We start from the raw sequence: 21,352 nt of genomic DNA, 5'->3' as shown, positions 1-21,352 counted from the left end.
TGAGCAACAGGGAGATCTTTTTCAGTGTTAATAGATGATTTTTGGTTGTTGGAATTAATCTAGATATTTTTTTTACTGCTTGAGCTCATTTTAAGTCATTTACTTCTAAGTTTTTTGTTTTTTTAGGTTTAACTCTGTTCTTGACAATTGAACTTTACACAGGTTCTTTTCTGTATATTGAATTTGTGTAAACAGATTAGTTAAAAATTTGAAATATATTATATATTGCTAATTTTGTTATCTATTTTTTATATTTTTATGCCTCTTTTTAAACTTAACCATAACAATTAGAATACTGAAGTATACTCACTGGTTGAAATACTGTATATGACAGAGATCTCTTCATGTAAAATTAATAAATTGGAAATGTTTTAGATAACTGTAAAACTAATTATTATTTAAGTATCAGAATAAAGTATAATGTTTTCTTTACTATTGTTCTATTTTTGAAGGAATGGGATTTTATTTCTTAACAATAGAATGAAAAAGTTAATGTGTTTTTTGGTGGATGTTTAAATTATCTTAATTGTGAAAGTAAGAAATTTCTAGTGGATTGAACAATTTAAGGGTTAACAATAAAACTGTGAATATAACAGAAATACAGATTGTGATGACATCCTTTTAGTTCAAATTAGTCATGTTTTCAAATGTCCCAGTTTAAGTAGCAGTACAATCAATTTCATATTTATCTATATAAACTACTAGTATTGACTTTATCGAACTCAGGATACCTACTGTACTACTGACCAAGTCCAACACACCATACAGCTGATCTGAGCTTACATACTGTATATCATACTATTGACTCCAAGCCCACCCGTACAATATATCGTTCAACTCGCATAACCCCATCCATACCTCCTACTGTACTGCTGACCTGAGTCCATCCACATTACTTATTGCACTACTAACCTGAGACCATTTATTCCACTTATTCCTAGCTATAATAATGCACTATAAAAACTACCTAGTGGACAAATACATCAAATTACACATATTAACGCTTAAAACCTTAAACCTAGATGGTTTACTCTAAAAATACATTAAAATAAAACACCATAAATTAAACAAAAAACTCAACTAATCAAGTACCATAAATTACTTACTAAAATATCAAGTTACCAAAAAAGTAAATCTAATTTCAAATGTTATAAATGTTGTAGAATTAGCTATTCAGTAATTTTTGTTGTTGTTGTTCAATATTCTTACATGATTTAAAATATTACCAATCATATTATAACCTACCATACAAACAAAACATTCTGGGTGCCACTGATTGTTCAGTGCTGAGATATAGTTTTCTGTTATTGGACGATTACAGCCACCACATTTAGGAGCAAACAGCTCAAAATAGTCATCTTGACAATACGGTTTTCCATCTTGTTCATGAAAACCTTCTTCATCAAACTGTCGGCCACACTGGGTGCAGAAAAAGTGTTCTGGATGCCAAGTTTTGTCCAAAGCTGTAACACATTTCTGTTAAAAAAAAATAAAAATAAGATTTTTAAATACTATTTAATTCATTCACTCCTATTCTTTTAAACTATGGAAACTAATGAGAGAAAACTTCTGATACATTATTATTACTGGATACATCTTTCTTGAACAGTTTCAACTCACAGTGAATGACATGACTTGCCACTACTGAAAACTTCTAAGTCACTGTTGTTTTTTTAATGAATTAACATCTGATATTATTTACATAACACTGTCTAGAAATTTCTTACTTTCATGATTAAGACAATTTAAACATCCACCAAAACACAGGTATAATTTAATTAACTTTTTCATTTTATTGTTAAGAAATAAAATCCCATTCCTTCAAAAATAGAACAATAGTAAAGAAAACATTATTTTTTTATTTCTTATATTTAAATAATAATTAGTTTTACAGTTATCTAAAACATTTCCAATTTATTAATTTTACATGAAGAGATCTCTGTCATATACGGTATTTCAACCAGTGAGTATACTTCAGTATTTTAATTGTTATGGTTAAGTTTAAAAAGAGGCATAAAAATGTAAAAAATAGATAACAAAATTAGCAATATATCATATATTTCAAATTCTTAACTAATCTGTTTACACAAATTCAACACACAGAAAAGAACCTGTGTAAAGTTCAATTGTCAAGAACAGAGTTAAACAAAAACTTTAGTCATTAATAAGTTCACTTTCAAAAACAATTTGGTTCATAACTATGTGCAAAAGTGACACAAAAGACTATCTACACATAACTAACAGATTAAAGGGAAGACAGCTAGTCAAAAGCACCCACAACCAATTCTTGTCTGACCAAACAGTTGAATTCAATAATTACTCTTATAGAGCATCCATGGCCCAAAAATGAGGAACACACTTTTGCTGTAATGGGACATGAACTGTGAAACTGAGGATTCAGAGTCTGAGCATACTAGTTACTAGGGCACACCCAGTTACAACAAAAACAGACCTCAACTACTTAATTCTTTAGTTACTTATAAAGTATTTATAATTATATTTATTTTAAAATTCATAACTCCATAAACACTCATTATTTCATTTTAAGAAACCCAATCTTATTAACCTCTCCTCTGTTACATCAAATTATCTATAATGTCTACACACTTGAAGTATCATTTTCAATGAAGAAACTTTTATTAGGGAAAACTTAAATGATATTTCAATGTAAAATGGTTTAGGAAGATAATTATCAACTCACATCAAGAATTGGCCCATTACAATAAGCACAACGTGGAGAAAAGATGTTGTGATAGTCTGTTTCACAGTAAGGTTCTCCATCTCGCTCAAAAAAGTTTTTTGTTCCAAGTTCCTGGTTACAGTGGTTACAGGTGAAATGTTCTGGGTGCCATGTTTTCCCTAAAGCAGTAACCACCTACAGATAAATATAAGTTTTATATAATCAATAACAATCAACCTACAAAAGCATTTACACACAAAATCAAATGTTCGAGAAACCTCCTGTTTTCATCAGGAACTGTATTTGCACCTTGAACCCTCTGCACATCTAATGAAGATGCTATACCTGAAGTTCAAAACTATTATAATTAAAGTAAATTTCAGTGAATGTTCTCAAAAAGAAGAAGTAAAACTGGACTATCACAGGTATACATTAAATAAGAACTGTTTTGAAATTAACTTGACACTAATTCATCTCTGAATAATTCACATTCAAGTCACAAGGAGGGAAACAATAAAAGGTGTATATAGTGACTAAAGAAGTAACTTCTATGACACAATACTTACAGGGTTTTTAATTATAATCTCTGTGCCTTACAAATCTAACATAGTAATGTAAGCTCTCTGAATTTCTGCTACACAAGAAATAATTTTCTATGATACTTATGCTGCTCATCTAGAACAAAAAAAGCACCAAAAAACAAATCAAAGTCATAACACCAAAAAAGAATTATAGTATCAAGAACTACTTGGTAACTTCTAGATGGTATATACCATTGAGACAAATAAATAAAAAATCATTTTAACCAATTCATAATTAACTAACTTTGAATTTATATTTCTAAACTAGCAGATTAATATATTAGTAATGGATCTAGAACAGGTTATTCCATAATGGATATATATATTGATGAGTGTGAAGCATCTGGAAAGAGTGCAGAAGTTATCAATTTCTTACACTGAAAATAGATGGATTTTTTGAATTTTCCACTGCCCCATAACTTATTGAAAATAAATTTTCTCACTTGACACATTAGCCTTTATACCCCACAATTTCAAGCTGCTCATTTAGTATGCACAGAGCATGCGACAACTCTCCACCAATAGGAGCACAACATACTCTCCTAGAGCAGTTGGTTCCCTCTGTACTACTTTACATGAACTCCACTTTTGATATTAGGCCCACAAGAAACAGAAGAACACCAGAGGTGGGGAGGAAGAGTGGGAAGTGTGTGAGAGGAAGTAAGAATCTACCAGAAATCTATTTTCAGTGTAAGAAAATGATAACTTCCAATATGATATATATATATATATATACACCTCTTCTCAGATAAAAGCTAGAATCCCACATTCAATAAGTGGAAGAACTGGTGTATAATAGAACAAGAGACTCCCTGGAGAAAGTGTCCAAAGAGAATCGAACAGGTATGCTTTGTAATTGAATGGAAGCACACATGTGGGGGGACTGCACCACTTCTGGAACAGGTATGCTCTTTACCCATAAAGAAGTGTAGTGTCATGAAATGGTAACATCAAAGCCAGGAACAAGTAAAAGATAGACCTCAGAAAACAATGTATCAGGTAGCAAAAATCAACTTGAGTCCCACTCCACTCTCAACCTTACAAACATAACCAGGAACAAACTGATTCCAGTAGGATAAGAGTCACAAGTAGCATAAAGAAATAACAGACACTGACAGGTAAGCCACATGGAAAAAAACAGAAAACCAATGGCCAGTTCTCTGAAGTATGAAGATGGAAGCAGTTATCTATACATTACTAGGTAGGTATCTATTCAACCTCAACCATAGAGATGAGGTTCCACATCCAATCCTCAGTATTACGAGGAGGAGAAGATCGCGTAAGATTAAAACCAGAATATGCAGTATATGGTGGCCAGGGCAAGTGGAAAGTTAGTAATATATATATCAACTCCTCCCATAAGTAAACAGAGTGTCATACTGCAAACAATTGGAATTATGATGAGGAAGTAAGCAAATGGCATCTGCTGAACAAACCCCCAAATCAACCACAGGAGACAGGAACTACAGGGCTGTGTCTAAGCCTCAACTCAACCGTTAGAATAGAGAATCATCCTGAACCCAGTATTATGAGCAAGAAAAGAATGATTCCAACTCAACCATAGAGCAGGGAAAAACACTGTCCACCCAGCATCATTAAAAGAATGTGGAACACCTTCTCACATGGTATTGTATGTTCCACAACCAGTATTATGAGGAGGACAAAGTCCCCTGAGGTCAACCATGGGAGTAGGGAAATGAAACATCCTGCAGCTGGAATTACTAAGAAGGGGGTATCTACTGGTCTCAACTGTAGGAACAGGGCACTATCTACTTGAACCCGGTATTATGAGGAAGATCCAACATTGGCTGGTTCAGCTTCCACCAACATCAGCACACCTGGGACTAAACTTCCAGGGGGTAAAAGGAAGGAGGCTTACCAGTTTTGCCCCTTTTTTAATTCAATGGAGTGATATGTAATTATGTGTTTTCTAAACTCATGAGGAAACCTCCATGGTCCACCACCTCAATCTCCACTTGAGGAAGGGAGGGGTAAAAGTCATTGAGAAGCCTGGAGAAACATCACACCAGATAAAGTGCAGTGGGTGTCTACAAAACCCTATTCTGAAAAGCAGACCACTCCTGATTTATTCAACTGAAGGAGCTGCAGGGATGGGCAGCAGTCCCCCTTCTGTTGTACTCATGATAGTCCATGAGAGACGGTCCACCACATACTTATCAGAATTCTACACACTGAGAAATATATATATATATATATATGTATATACCACTAGGTAAGCTGCTAGTGAGCAGGATCCAAATATATACCAAAGAAAAGGAGGCTCCTGAAAGAAAACATAACAGAAAAAGACACCCAAGTTACAGTTGAACCAATGAGTGTAAAATTGCCATGGGAGGTAGACGATATCCACTAATTATGGACACAGCCAGATGGTGTAGGTAATGAGCAACAAAGGTATGGGGCATAGTCCACATTCAAGTCTGGATGGTCTCCTCCAGAGGATGATGAAAACAAGCCACTAGAGACATGGTGATATGTCAATAAAGGGTACAGGAAACAATTATTCCAAAAAGATCAGACTATGACAACTACAAGTCAGGAAGAGAAGGAAACAGGTCTAGAGGGAAAGATGATACAGAAAACATGAAGCCAAAGGTTCAAAGGGAGGTTGGGAAAGAGCAAAAAGGATGACATTGTGATCCCGATCAAGCACAGGAAAAGCATGGTGAGAACAAAGAACATGAAAGGACCAGAACAGGAATGGCAGGGTGGAAGATGCCCAAATGAGATTGATGAAAGAGAGAAGGAGAAAGAGGTAGAGGCCTCAGAAGAGGGAACCAAAGACCAGAACAGCAGTTTGTTGTTCAGATTGGTGGAAAATACATTGATGTATGGAGTTCCCAGATGAGAGCATAACAACTGGAAAACTTGAGGATCTAGAGACCATTCCATGGGAATGACCTTGTGTGTGTGTGTGTGTGTGTGTGTTAATTGATCTGCAACAAGATTCAATGCACTGGGAATATGGCAAGCTAAGAGCTGCATCTGGTACACATGGGCTCAGAACAGGAGCTCCAGAGTTTGAAAACAAAGGGACCTAGATTTGGGACCCTCTTGCCTAGTGATGTATGAGACTACTATGGAGTTTTTGTAATGCACTATAATCATCTTCCCCCTCAGAAGATGGAGACAAAAAGACAGAGATCAACAAACAGCTAAGAGCTCCAAAACACTGACATGTAGCATGGATGCTGCCAATAACCAACTCCCAGAGATCTCCTGGGTATCGAAATATGCACCCAAACCCACAAGAGAGGCATTGGCAAAGATGTAGGTCCAGAAAAAGAGGTGGAAAAGGAACACCAGCCACAGTAATGTCTCTGTCGAACCCCCAAGCAAGGTCAGTTCAAAGAGAAGAAGTAAGGACAACCAATTAATCTAAAAAATCTAAGCTGGAGTTCCATCAACTGTGGAATTCCCACTGAAGGGAATGCACGTGAGCATAACCAAGGGGTATTAGAGCTTCCAAGAAAGCCCACATCCCCAAAAAGAGATAGAATCTCTTGAGAGAATGAGGACCTAGCCTTGATGATTGATGACCAACTGCTCCATATCCTGAAGACATAGTGGAGAAGGCTGGGCCCGATTGATATGGGAATTAAAGAAAACCTCCAAGTGAACTAGATACTGTATAGGGGAATGGATGGACTTTTTCACTTGATTAACCAATCCATATGAGCTGCATCTTACAGGAGCAAACAGATGTAGTCAGAGGATGCTGAACAGGAAGGAGACAGAAGAAGCCAGTCATATATATAATGAGGAAATTGGAGTCCCAACAAATGTATATGTCGAAAAAAAAGGTCTTGACCACCCAACAAAACAGTTAAGAAGCTGAGGATGGAGGGATGGGAACATAAAGGTATGAATCCGTTATATTGAACTTGGTCATACAAAGACCTACAGTGAAAAACCAACAAAGGGACAAAAAGGAGGAGGATCCAGAAACTGATTTACATGAGAGAGTTCAAATGATGGGTCTACAATCCATGGTTTTCTTCGGAACAACAAAAAGCTGAAGAATAAAAACCAGGCTGAACTGGAAATACCAGCTCGACAGCTTCCTTGAGAAGAATATTTCTCATTGCTTCATACAGAAGAACTGCTTGAGACAGGATCCCTTACAGTAGGGAAAGGACCTGGACAGAAAGAAAGGAGGTTATGACTGGAATTGGAGAGAGACCTTCTGTTAAAATCAACAGAACCCATGGATTGGTAGTGAAGGTCTCCCAAATGTTGACAAAGCAGTAGAGCATAGCCCCCACAGGACCTGAACCCACTGTTTAGTCACCTATACCACTGTCTACATTCTTGACAGCACAGGAAAAAAAAAACAAGAACACTGAGATGCAGGTGAAGAGGTAAAACCAAATAATCCGAGTCAGGGATCTCACACAAAAGAAGAAGCATCATAGGAATCATTCTAAATGTGACAAACCTGTGTAATTTATTGGTGGAAAGGAGTAGAAGATCAAACCTCCTCCAAAGGTGCAGGATATGGATGTATGGCAAAGGAAAGAGCAGCAAAAAGGCTGACTAAATCATCTTCATCTTGAACATTCTCTTCAGTTTGAAGAGTTGCTGGCCATTGTGGAAAAGGCGACCCAGGCCCCACGTAAGAACTAAAGCATGTACCTCCTTGGCATACAATGTCAATCCCTAGTCCTGGGTAACAAGAATTTGTGTGTCACTATAACTTCAGGAGCAGTAGTGGTAAATCACAGTTCATTGCACAAATTCACAATTCTTAGTAAATTGTGTGAAGATGGTAATTAAAGTCAGTAACACACCAGAATGCAAGAAAGTACAAAGCAAATGAACTAAAAAAAATATATCGGAGAAAAAAAAAGCTTTGAAAACTGAAAGCAAGTGAGACACACACATCTGACCCCAATTGTGACAATCTCAAAAGTGAAGTTCACGTAAAGTAGTACAGAGGGAGCCACCTGCTCTAGTAGAGTGTGGTCACATGCTCTATGCATGCTAAATGAGCAGCTGGACCTTGTTGGGTATAAAGGCTAGCTTGCTAAATGAGAAAAAAAAAATTTTCAATGTGTTAGAGAGCAGTGGAAGATCAAGAAAAGCTTTATGTAGTAGTAAACAAATAAAAGCTCATAGGTTAAAATGTTAGTAAACACAAAATACTGAAGACCAGAGCTGGTTGATTAAATTGAATGATACCAAGAAAATGAAGTCATCAAAACTGGTGTTTCCAATTATTACTGTTTTTTTATTATTACAACTATTCAAGTAATTAAAATATCTCCATTATGATTTCTCATTACTATTTTCAATTATTTCAAGGTTGTTCAACTTAATTGATTAATGTTAATATTCACATAATTAATAAATTAATTGAAATTAGTATTTTTGATTATTCCAACTATCCAAGTCTTATGTGAGAATAACTGATTAGTTGAATGTAATTGATCAGTCAGCCTGATGATTAATTCATTATTAAATTATACTGATCACCAAGCTCTAATGATGACACGACTAATAGGAATTTGTATTAACTGAAAGTGTCTGGTGGTCATACAAAGTTTTGCTCTAATGGGCTAATATATTGTAAACACAAATTATCTAGAGCCACAATAGGATTATCTGCTATTAGCAATAAATGGAAAGTATCTCATAATAACAACCGAGTTTATGCATTAGTAAATAAATCATATAATATTTAACAATATTGTTATCTTTCAAATTAATTAATTGTTGTTTTATTTTCAGTGAATTATTAAAATATTTTAAATATTCATCTATGTCATTATAAACTGCAGTTAAGAGAAATTATCAATGTGTTTATTACCACTTTAATAGAGAGATAAGCAAGTTTTTACATATTCAGCAAGTTTAATACATTATTTACAGTATACAACAATTTTCTTTTAGACAAAAATGAGCAAAACAATCACATTTTCTTCTTCAGGAAAACTAATTACCATGTAAAACAATTTCTTACAACTATTCAAATTATCTATGTTCTGTGATACTGATTCATACCTGTCCAACAATGGGTTTGTTACAAGCAGCACAGTGGCCCTTAGCTGTAGTGTTAACTCCCTGTTTGTTCATATCACACTGAAGAGTACCCAACATGGAGTCCAGGTGATTATTACGGCCAGCAACTGTAGAAGTATTTGGAGTTGGGGCAGGAGGCTGTTTAGGTAGTTTCTGAGGCTTGGCATAAGCTGGTTCCCCACTTGATTGGCTGGTGTTGTTCAGCTGTGGTATAAAAAAAAACTAAGTGTTATTACAATGGAACATTATTTAACTCAAAATCTAAATTGCTATTTGTACTACAAAATGAAAATAAAGAAGCTATTTTTCATGTGATAGTAAGTATTAAAAAAAAAGATTGCACAAAATAAAAGAATTTTAGAAAGTACTTTAAACACAGTACTAGTCTAAGTAAATACTTTTATCCAGTGCCTCCTAATTCCTAAAGTTTCCTTTCACACTGGTCTGAACTGTAACTACAATCTGCCATAGAACTAAGACTTGTCTACCACAAGTATAGGTCAATGTTATAGCAACAATACCATATATCCAAAGCATTTATTCCCTAAGTACAAAGTCAGGGTGTATTTACACTTTTATATACAACAAAGATTTGTATTCTAATCAATACAGAGTTCAATTTTTATCACAATCTACCATATACTAGAGCTGTTTTTCCATTGACATAATATCAGACTGTAAGTACAATTCACCAAACAGCTAGTGCTTGTCTTGATCCTAGTACTAGTTTAGATGGTAACCACAATTCATCATAGAGCTGAGGCTTGTCTTGGCCGTAATACCAGTTCAGATGGTAACCACAATTCATCATACAGCTAGTGCTTGTCTTGGCCTTAGTACCAGTCGGGATGGTAAATACAATTCATCACACAGCTAGTGCTTGTCTTGGCCCTCATACCAGTCTAGATGATAATCACAATTCATCATACAGCTAGGTCTTGTCTTGGCCATAATACCAGTTCAGATGATAATCACAATTCATCATACGGCTAGTGCTTGTCTTGGCCTTAGTACCAGTCGGGATGGTAAATACAATTCATCATACAGCTAGGGCTTGTCTTGGCCCTTGTACCAGTCTAGATGATAATCACAATTCATCATACAGCTAGTGCGTATCTTGGCCTTAGTACCAGTCCAGATGATAAATACAATTCATCATACAGCTAGGGCTTGTCTTGGCCCTAGTACCAGTCCAGATGATAATCACAATTCATCATACAGCTAGTGCTTGTCTTGGCCCTAGTACCAGTCCAGATGATAATCACAATTCATCATACGGCTAGGGCTTGTCTTGGCCCTAGTACCAGTCCAGGTGATAATCACAATTCATCATACGGCTAGGGCCTGTCTTGGCCCTAGTACCAGTCTAGGTGGTAACCACAATTCACCACACAGATAAGGCTTGTTTTGGCCACTAGTACCGGTCCAGATTACAGCAGGCTTTTCTCGACCCTAGTACTGGTCTAGACAGAACCTGTAATTCATCATACAGCTTGGGCTTGTCTTGACCATAGTACAAGTTCAGAGTAAAACTACTATTTACTTTGTATTTCTCAAAGATATGTATATCCACAATATAAGGTCAGGATGTGGTTACACAATTCTATATCTAGAGCTTGTCTTCTGACTGGTATAGGGTTGACTACAAACACAATCTGCCATGTATCTGATGTCTTTATACTGGTATAGGACCACATTGTAACCACAATTTACTGTATAACAAAATTAATGTTCCCACTGGTATAGGATCACACTGTAGCCACAATCTACTGTACAACCAAATAAAGTGATCCCACTGTAACCACAATATACTGTATAACCAAAGAACCACAATCAATCACTTATCCAAGTCTAACCTGCTGAGAGATAGCCAGATGATAACCACAATCTATTATTTTTAAAGCTTCTCTCTCAACTTTCATGGGTTCAAGATGTAACACAATCTACAAACTCCAGGGGTAATAAGAATTATTTCAAGTATATAACTGGATATCTAAAAAATATATAATTACAATTTAATTTGCTGCAAATTTATTAATTTGAACATTCACAAAGACTAATGCATAAATTTCAATAGATTATCATTAAATACACCACCCTCCCCATCAAGCTATGCAAGGTATTTAATTGAAATTAATCCTTGTGTAATAAAACTGTCTGAATGATTGTAAAAATTTTAAATTTTAACTCTTATTCTAAATCATTCCAAAGACAAATAAAATAAACCAAGAAACTTTATGTTAGTTTCATACTATAGTTAAATGATAATTATTACCAGAGGAAATTTTAATTTTTAACTTCAACACATGGTAGCTTTTGTCTCTTGTTTTCCAATCCTTACCTTAAAATCAGAGAGAGAAGCCATGAGATCATCTAACTCCTTGGTGGCTGAAGATGCCATTGGTGTAGTTGAGGTTGAATAGTGACCAGCTGGTGATGGGTAGCTGACAGTAGTGACAGTCTCACGATGAGTGGGTTGGGTTAACACAGGAGTAGGTCTACTAGTGTTAAACAGAAAATAAAAATGTCACAGCATAAGATAACAGCCAATAACCAAATGCCCATTTTTAGTTTCCACGATTAACTTCTTCATCAATTTTTTTTTTTAGATAGTCATTAGATCACTATACCTTGCTTTCTGGGTTACTATAGATTGGCTTGCTAAATGATTGATCATCTGCTCAATTAAGCTTGTCTAATCGTTTTCTTGTACAAACATAACTGTTCTTCAAACAGAAATGGCTAATCATTGATTCTGCAGTCAAAATATTCTTCCACAGATCACTCAGTCATAAAATACCAACTGATTACAAGTTAACAAACAATGTTTAATGAGACTTGAACTTATTCTTTAGTCACGAACAATAAGAAAATAAAGCACATTAACCCAAAACCTCTCAGTCTGAGAAGGGAGACAACTTTATCTGTGTGAAGATCTGCCTAGTGCTTGAAAATTTTACTGTGGGTGGAGTAAAGAAGGCTTTGTATTGGAGGAAACACCCTCTTTCATGTGTGTAGGTGGCATGGCTTGACTTTCATCAGCTAGACTGAACAACCTTGGTAACCTGATCTCTTACAGAGCAAGACAACAACAGCTAAGTGTGTTCACACTACAAAAGATGACCTAGCTTGAAGGACACAGCAGGCATACTATCAATGCTCTTTACAATTATTGTATTACATCAAATTACTGGTATAGTTACACATATTAAAAAAGTATCTTCACAGGAAAAACTATTCAGTTTTTATTTTTTTACTAAACAAAATACAATCATATCTTACAATATTTCATAAAGGATAACCACTAATACTCAACTAATGTCTAGCCTGTAGTGATAGTTTACTACTGTATATAATAAAGTCGGAGTTTAAATACCTGTTTTTTCACAATCTCTTAATTATGCTACTTACTTGCCTTACACAAGGTTAATAATAGATTGGAGAAAACTGGCAAGCATTTATGACATGAGATGTTATTTTTTCCACTGAATAATATGACAATTTTTTAAAATAAAAACAATCCTAATATTGATGGCACAAAAATAATGAAAACTACAAATTACTATAAGAAGTTACTGTTATTACACTATGAAAAGCTATAACCTGTATTATAAAGCTACAAACAGTGCTAAGCAGTTTAATGTATGAAACTAAGTAGGATTGTACACTATGGTGTGAACATAAATTATAAGACATATATTTAAACTATAGAGAACTATATAAGTTGTGGTATGGAACTATACAAAACTAGAACTTTGGTATGAAACTACACAAAACATGAATTGTGACTTATCACTATTGAGAATTATGTACTGTGTGTGTGAATCTATATAAAACTATAAACTATGGTGTGAAACTACAAAAAACTATAATATGTGGAATGAAACACTACTACAGGGTCATAACTAGTATTAAACTACACAAAACTATAGGATAGGATATGAACAATAGGGGCAAACTTCAAACAACCTTTCGTATGTCATTCCAAAAACTAAATTTACATACTGAAATTAAAATAAATTAGTTACAAGTGTAACAATTGGTAATAAGTTACAGTTAGCAAGCATTAAAGTTACAGAAAATATGTAACATACAATATGCAACTTACAGAAAGAAAATGTGTGACATTATACATTATAGTAAAAGTGAAAATAAGGAATAGTGAAACATTACAGGATAATGTGGAACATGACAAGTTACAGTTGAAATTATATAGCAATAAGTTATAATAATTGTTTAACATTATAAATTACAGTAACAAACTGTGTAACATAATCAGTTAAGAACAAGAAAGTGCAACACGACAAATTACAGTTAGGAAACAGTAAGTTACAGTACATGTTTAAAATACTTAGTTAGAAATCATGCAATAATGTAGTTACAGAAAGAAACTATGTAACAATACCAGTTACAAACTGTGTACCATTATAAGTCACAGACAGAAATTATTACATTACTGTTAGAAACTGTAGAGCATGTCAAGTCATACAAGAAAACTGTAATATTACTGTTGTAAAGTGTATAGTATGTCAAGTTAAAGTAATAAAATGTATAGCATGTCAAGTCGCACGAAGAAACTGTATCATTACTGCTATAAACTGTATAGCATGCCAACTTACAGCAAGAAACTGTTAAATTACTGTTATAAACTGCATATCATGTCAAGCCACAGAAAAACTATTATTACTGTTATAAGCTGTACAGCATACAGAGTTATACTAACAAACTGTAACATTACTGCTGTAAACTGTATAGCATGTCAAGTTAAACTAAGAAACTGTAAAATTACTGTTGTTAACTGTATAGAGTGTCAAGTTATAGTAAGACACTGTAGCATTACTGTTGTGGTGCTATACAGCTTATAATAGTAATGTTAATTTTCTTCAATAACTTGACATGCTATACAGTTTTCAAAAGTTTTTTCCTGTGACTTGACATGAGATACAGTTACAATAATAATGTTACAGTTTTCTTCTATGACTTGATATATTATACAGTTTGTAACAGTTTTTGTGTGACTTTACATGAGATACAGTTTATGATAGTAATGTTGTGGTGCCTTACTGTAACTTGGCATGCTATACAGTTTACAACAGTTTTTGTGTGACTTTACATGAGATACAGTTTATGATAGTAATGTTGCGGTGCCTTACTGTAACTTGACATGCTATACAGTATTCAAGTTACGAAAAGAAACTGTAACATCACTTTTATAAACGGTTAAGCATGTCCAGTCACAGAAAGAAACTGTAACATTACTGTTACAACTAACAAAATACTGCAACATTACTGCTACAGCTAACATACTACTATAAAATGACAAGCTACAAACAGAAATTTTTAACAGTCTAATCTAATATACAGCATAAGTTACCTAGAAATTGAATTTGGACATCACAAAAGATTTGTAAGTTTTCTGAACTACACAATACCAATAATAGCTGATAGTAAAGAAGACAATGTTTCTTATTACTACATTAAATTACAACTATATTTTAACTAACAAATAAATCCCAAGGCAAAAGATTAAATTAAGAATTACATACAATTCTCAGGTGTGACAGTATTAAGAAATATAGTGCTGTTGTTTCTACATATTTGAACAGAAACTTACACTGTGGTGTGGGTGAACACTTTCATGTGCAGTCTACATAGATTGAAAGTGGGTTGTTAGGAACTGGAAAGCTAACTAAAACATCTCAGTGGACCAGAAGTGGGAAACTAAATATAGCTTCTAGGGTTTGCCTGCACTCTAAGTGCCCATCTTTCTTTCATTAGTTACACACACACATACACATAACATTAAAAGGTAATGTCAGTGAACCTACAGACATGGTTTATGAATTACTGGTAACAGCCCAGTTTCCAATTACAGAGAAAATTGTTAACTTCCTTTTTACTAATACTTCTTCCATAAAAGTATATCTTTGCAATAATTTTCAAAGCACAAAACATCTATTCCAGAGCAAAATTAAATGCCACTGCTAGGTATAAGTACATAAATAAACAACAGGAAACTCACTCACAGACCAAATGCTCGAGAGGATCATTCCTAATGCAAGATATAGAAAATCATTAGAATAAAAATATCATTTTTGGTATGAATTCTAATAGATGAGTAATATCTATTTTATAACAGATTCATGATAAATAACACATCCATTAAAACTTCCCTGTCATTTTCCCAACATGTGTGTAAGCAACATTACAAGTTAAAGTTACTAACTGTTTGATTGTTTCTGGGACAGCATTCTGTAGCTCATCCAACAGGCTCTCTACTGAGGGTCCAACATCTTGAATGCCACTGCTGCTGGTGCTGCCTGAAGGAGAGATGGTGTGGTACCTTGGAGAAGTAGGGGCGGGGCTGGAGGGACCATTAACTGTTGACTGGTATTGGTATCCTGTTAATGAAAATAAATTGGATACTCATTCAGCTTTAAAAATGAATTAAATTCTCAATTACTTAGCTTGATCCATGAGTAAAACATTCAGAATAGAAAATTCAATGATTTTTTAACCCCAAAAGACTAACATTAAAGGTCAGAGATTTAGCAAACTTCAAAAAACCAAATTAATTTGTTTTCACCATTGAGTGAACTATTCTGAAATGTATCTGCAAATTGTCAGCTAGATAAATTTTCTTAAGCATGTCTAGTGAATTATGTCACCAACCATAAAAACTTACCTTCAAGACGGATATTACAGGCAACAGACAACTTATAAATTACTAAGATCATTGAATGAGATGCACAGATATACACCATATTCCACATTACCCATCAAAGCTGGAAACATTTATAATGTAAAATACCAAGATGTAGTGCAAAACAAAAATACTCACTTTCATATTAATGGTTAATCTTTAGCTTAGACTTTTACATATTGTTTAGTTGGGTGGAAGAATAAGGTCAGTCCTTAGGTGAAATGTTTCACACACAAGTGTTGTAACACCTGCCACACGAGCCAGCCTGGCTTCTTGATGTGGATAAAAAAAAGTCATTTTGGAAAGGTTTGGATTGTTATATTAATATATTATATGTTATAATAATATATTAGGGACAAACATTAAGCTACACAAGATTACTGACAATTACTTATTAGTAACAGAGATTTTGAAATGAAGTGTTGAAGTATAATTACTACATCAAAACCATAAATCTTTTTTATCTGATAAAACCAGATTGGTAAACATCTGTCTGTAGATTTAGATGTTGATGATGTCTCTTGCTTCTGGTGGTTTTTCCCAAATTTGAATAGAAATAAAAAAAATCAATGTTACTCAAATAATTTTGTATTAAGTTCAAATCAATGAAAGTTAAAATTTTCAGGTCGACTGAACATACTGTGTTTGAGTTGAAGACATTCAGCTTGATGAAGTAACTAGTTTTGGATAGTACAAGATAAAAACACTTAGCTGTTGACATCCATTTTAATAATACATGGATGAAACACTTAAATGTATGAAAATATTAGGTTCAGATAATATAAGGTTAAGACACATAGGTAGTTGTTTTAAGTTATAGTGATAAGACATTTAGGCAAATGTAACATTACTTTCACTGCCATGGATCAACACATAGTCTACAAACCAAATACAGAATATAGCACAACATAAAAACCACAAACTAAACCAGTTGTAAAAATTCACTTCATATATACAAGCAAACTTTACACAGAGGGTTAGATATCTAACATTGTTAACACCCAGATTAATAAGCTTAGACAATATAAACAAGCTAATTCTTGTCATTATTGTTTAGTTATAAATGATACTGATAATGCCCTTGTTAAAATTTAGTGAACTCCTTCCATGTCACAGCATCCAAACTAACACACAGAGCAGTTTATTCACATTTAACTTTCATTAGACTAATTTACGTATGACAGCTTGCCAAATTATACATTTCATTAGATCTTGCTGTAAGTACAATGAATAAGTTGACAATAACAAGATAAGAGACCTTTCCACTAATAAACAAAACAACCAAGACTTTAAATAAGAAAAAAATTATATCCCAATGGCAACATGCCAACTGGAGCAGATATTTCTAACTCATAACTTGTACCATGAAACAATGAAGCCTCAAAAATTAGAGAATGCATGCAAGTGATAAAAGCTAAATTTAACATTTCCATCAGGGGTCAAACTTAACCAAATATATCTTCATACAGAGTATGCAATTTGTGAAGGGGTCCCATTAAGGCTACATTTGCAATATCATACAGTCTAAAACATTTAGAAGTATACAATTATTTGTGTTAATGGAAGTGATATTTTTGGAATACCCCTTTATTATTTTTTCATTTCAAGCAGCTATTTGCATTATTTGTTTCTTTTACTTTTGGAGAAAACATATGTGCATATAAATGTAAATAATTAGATGTTATAAAAAGCTCTTAAATGCACCAGTACCTTTGTGATTCAAATTCTGTTTGTATAGTTTTAATGTGTGTTACATAATATGTCACATAGAAGACTTTAGAAAAGGAAATCTCATGCTTCTATTTCTTTGCTATGTCATAAATAACTGAGTTCAAACAATTTAACATAGAATTGGGTAGCTGTATTAAATACACGATATAACATGCAAAAAATAAATAATGTTGATGTAACAGGAAATAAGTACTGCCCACTTTTAGATCCTTGCTACAATAACAATTTATACAAAATTCATAACTGATAAGAAAGAACTTAGTTTTGGGTCAAGTATCTCTATTTCTTTGTCAATTCCTTCTTCCATTTTAAACAAACAGTTGTCTAATTAACCATTTGTGCTCTTATAGACCACTGCTTTTACACTATTTGATTTAACAATCTTATAATTCCTGGATTGATTTGACAATTTTATAATTCTTGGATGTTACATTTAATGATTGTTTATTTGTGACTTTAATAGGTTTTAGTTCTATTACTAGCTGAACAGCTTCTTTTAGAGATTTACATCTCTTTTTCTTTAATTTAATTCACATATTCTCACTCACTGAATCAACTATGCATTGTTCATATGCTAACTAATCTACCATTTCATGTGGAGCACCTGATAAGATAAGCCAATCTTTCCACATCTTCAGCAAGTTTGGCAAGGGTTTTGTCATTCCTTCTTACTCTACTCATAAACTTTGACTTTAGATAAAGTGGCCACTAATGCCTGATAGTTGTTAATCTTCTTTGTTGGAAGGTTACTTAATGTTGTTAATGCTGGTCCTTCTAAATGTGCAGCAAGCTGAATAACTTGTTTACTACTCCATCCACTCACTTTAGAAATTATTTCACACTTTACAATATGCCTCTCATTAGTCTTTTACTTTTTAATTGGACAATGAACTGGTCTATTATACTCCATAACTAGATGAGGCAGTGGTGTATTTGGAGTAGTCAAGAAAGATCTGTAGTTGCAAATGGCACAGCATTAGTGATAACAGATGGGTTCTCTTACTCCATACTGCATAGTTAACAAGTGTTTTAGGTTGAAATTCTTCAGCAGATAGAGAAGAGTGCAGCTGGTTTGATCCTTGTATTTGGCTATTCAGTCTCTAGATATTTTATTCTAATGATGATGTCCTTTCATATATTTCCTATGGATTCTTGAATCTTGTCTTGAAAGAAACTAAGTTTTTTGTTTGTAATTCTTGTGTAAATATGATGATTAATTCTTGTACTCCACTTCTTAAATTCTTGTTTTGTTTCTTCTTATTTTTATCTCTTTTTTCTTGAACTTCTTTTAATTTTCTGTCACATTCTGTTTTGTTTCCTAAAATTTTGGGACATTTCCAATTATTAAGGCCACATCAATCACATTATGCCAAACTACCTTCCCACTAAACATTAACACAATTTTCTAAAAATGTCTAGATTAAAAACAGAGGTTATAACACTACCTTTTGTTCCTGGGTAAGTCATGAATCTTGCAGAGTTCAGATCTTCTAAGAGAGTGTCCAATTCTGATAAGTTGTTCTCTAAAGACACATCTTGCTTGGGGCTAAGTGAACGTTCAGGAAAAATAGGAGTAGTAGTCATGGTTACCTCTCTGATCACTTGCTGATTCTGATAAATGGGCTGAACAAGAAATATTTACTAATTAACCACGCGTAAAGTTATATCAATTACAAGATTTCATAAGGTGTAAAGAATGTCTGGCTTACATTTTTTGTGTTGTGCTTTTAATTTCTGAATTAATGTTAATAGCAGCTAATAAATAAGCATATTTAGTTTTCTGTGTCAAACTCAAATCTGCCTCATGAGAAAACAATTAATTTTGCTGAATTGAAAAAAACACTACAACTCTATATGGATTAATACAAATAACATTAATTAATTCCTTCACTCTACTTTTGCTAAAAATACCTTACCGAACCATGATCAGCCATTGATGGCTGACTGTAAGCTGGGTAATCTTCCAGTGGAGGAGAAGAAGACTGGTAGCCAGGTCCAGAGTGGTTCAAGTTGACTGTAGTGTTTTGAAGATCAGCTAAAAGTGCATCTAGGAAAAGCAGAACAGAAATATATTACCTTTTAGGCTGACAGTCTGACAAACAGAATAATAAGGGTGCATCAAATGTGTTATCTGAATTAATTTCATTAACAAAATATCTACATATATTTACCTTGAAATATATTTTTATCTGTCATAATTGTAAACAAGTGAAGCTGACCTGTATTTCATATCCAAAAATTAAAATTTTGCAAATTTTTTTCCCATCATTCTCTGTCTTAATCATACACACTAATAAGAAAAGTAAACAACAAAGCGATTTAATGGATGATACCAGCAAAGATTTGAAATTAATTTTCAAAAGCAAATGTGTATAATTTATACACATTAATGTAATTTTATTTCTAATCCTTAAGATTTAGTTCTCCTTACTGCTTTATTGAAATAGCAGATTCTTACCTGGTAACCTTAAACACACATTGTTAATTATAATAAATTACAAATATCTAATATAACTCTTTTAATCTAAATCAATCATTTGGAGTTTTCAATAAATCTTTATATATCAGTAGGTACTATCTAAAGCTTATAATCACTACTAAAAATTTTCCAAAACATTGTCTTTAAAAAACTAATAAAATGGCCCACTGATAACCTAAAAAAAAAGACACCATGAATACAGAACTGACAATCTTCCAATGCACAAATAACAATAATAAATGAACATCCCAAATCACCATAGACAACCTTCCAAAGCATTAATGAATAAAACCACTGTAAAGATCCTGTAAATGACATAACTACTGACCTTACAGAGTACTAATAAACTGACCTACAGAAACAAGTTCAATGCATTAATAAACAGACCATTAACAATCTTTCAAAACCCCAATGAACAAAAATGTTTCAAAGAATAAAACTAACATTATTCTAAACTAGAAATCACTGAAACTACTGACAATCTGTAAAATCTTGAAATTATAATTTTCAAAAGCATAAATGAATAGGACTACTTATTATGATCCAAGAAATAAAATATTCAAAAGAAATAAACTATTATGAATGTGCAAGCATTATAATTTCACACATAAAAGCAGCTATTAGTAACATTGATAATTAGTCAAAAAGCTAGGATTATCTGAAAGTCTACTATAATTTTGCAAATTGATTATTAATCACTAACACTCAGACAAAAATGAGCAAATATTGTGGTTTTAACAACTACTATTAACATTCCTAGTCAGAGACAGGGGAATACTATTGTGTATTATGCATTCAATACATTTAACGTATCACTCTCATGAATAGTTAGACACACACTATAATTTTGTATGTAATAATAACTTCCAATGTTTTCTTGGAAAGAACAGTGAAAAAGATATAAGCTTGTACCGTGCAAACACTATGTGTCAAATATATCAGTAACCCCTGTGGAGATGAATAAGGAAAGACAAGTGAATTATGTGACTTCATACACACTAGAAACTGCTATCATAAGAAATAACTGGAGTTTCATTCAAATCAAAAGTTGAAGTTATCTTCAAGGTGAGAATTACTGTGTGTGTGTATGTACTGTAATATTACATGCATCAACAGTTACCCTCAAAATGAGTAAT

At 33.4% G+C, this 21,352-nt stretch overlaps 1 protein-coding gene across 3 annotated transcripts in view; it reads right to left on the bottom strand.

Annotated features, from left to right (window-relative positions):
• The window catches only part of LOC106460085 (paxillin-like), a 56,191-nt gene that overhangs the window by 4,271 nt on the left and 30,568 nt on the right, over positions 1-21,352 (bottom strand). For 2 of the 3 annotated variants that reach the window (XM_013919767.2, XM_013919766.2), the window contains 7 exons: positions 19,654-19,784; positions 19,183-19,360; positions 15,530-15,704; positions 11,645-11,804; positions 9,286-9,507; positions 2,702-2,875; positions 1,246-1,476 (listed from right to left, as the gene is read on the bottom strand). In XM_013919767.2, the coding sequence (XP_013775221.1) occupies positions 1,246-1,476; positions 2,702-2,875; positions 9,286-9,507; positions 11,645-11,804; positions 15,530-15,704; positions 19,183-19,360; positions 19,654-19,784 (1,271 nt within the window). The remainder of the gene's footprint in view (positions 1-1,245; positions 1,477-2,701; positions 2,876-9,285; positions 9,508-11,644; positions 11,805-15,529; positions 15,705-19,182; positions 19,361-19,653; positions 19,785-21,352) is intronic. The other variant, XM_022386701.1, reaches the window with a different exon arrangement.

The sequence above is a fragment of the Limulus polyphemus genome, unplaced genomic scaffold, assembly GCF_000517525.1.
Source record: "Limulus polyphemus unplaced genomic scaffold, Limulus_polyphemus-2.1.2 Scaffold704, whole genome shotgun sequence".
NCBI classification, from domain to species: Eukaryota; Metazoa; Arthropoda; class Merostomata; order Xiphosura; family Limulidae; genus Limulus; species Limulus polyphemus.
This window is presented reverse-complemented; position numbering and strand designations above follow the sequence as displayed.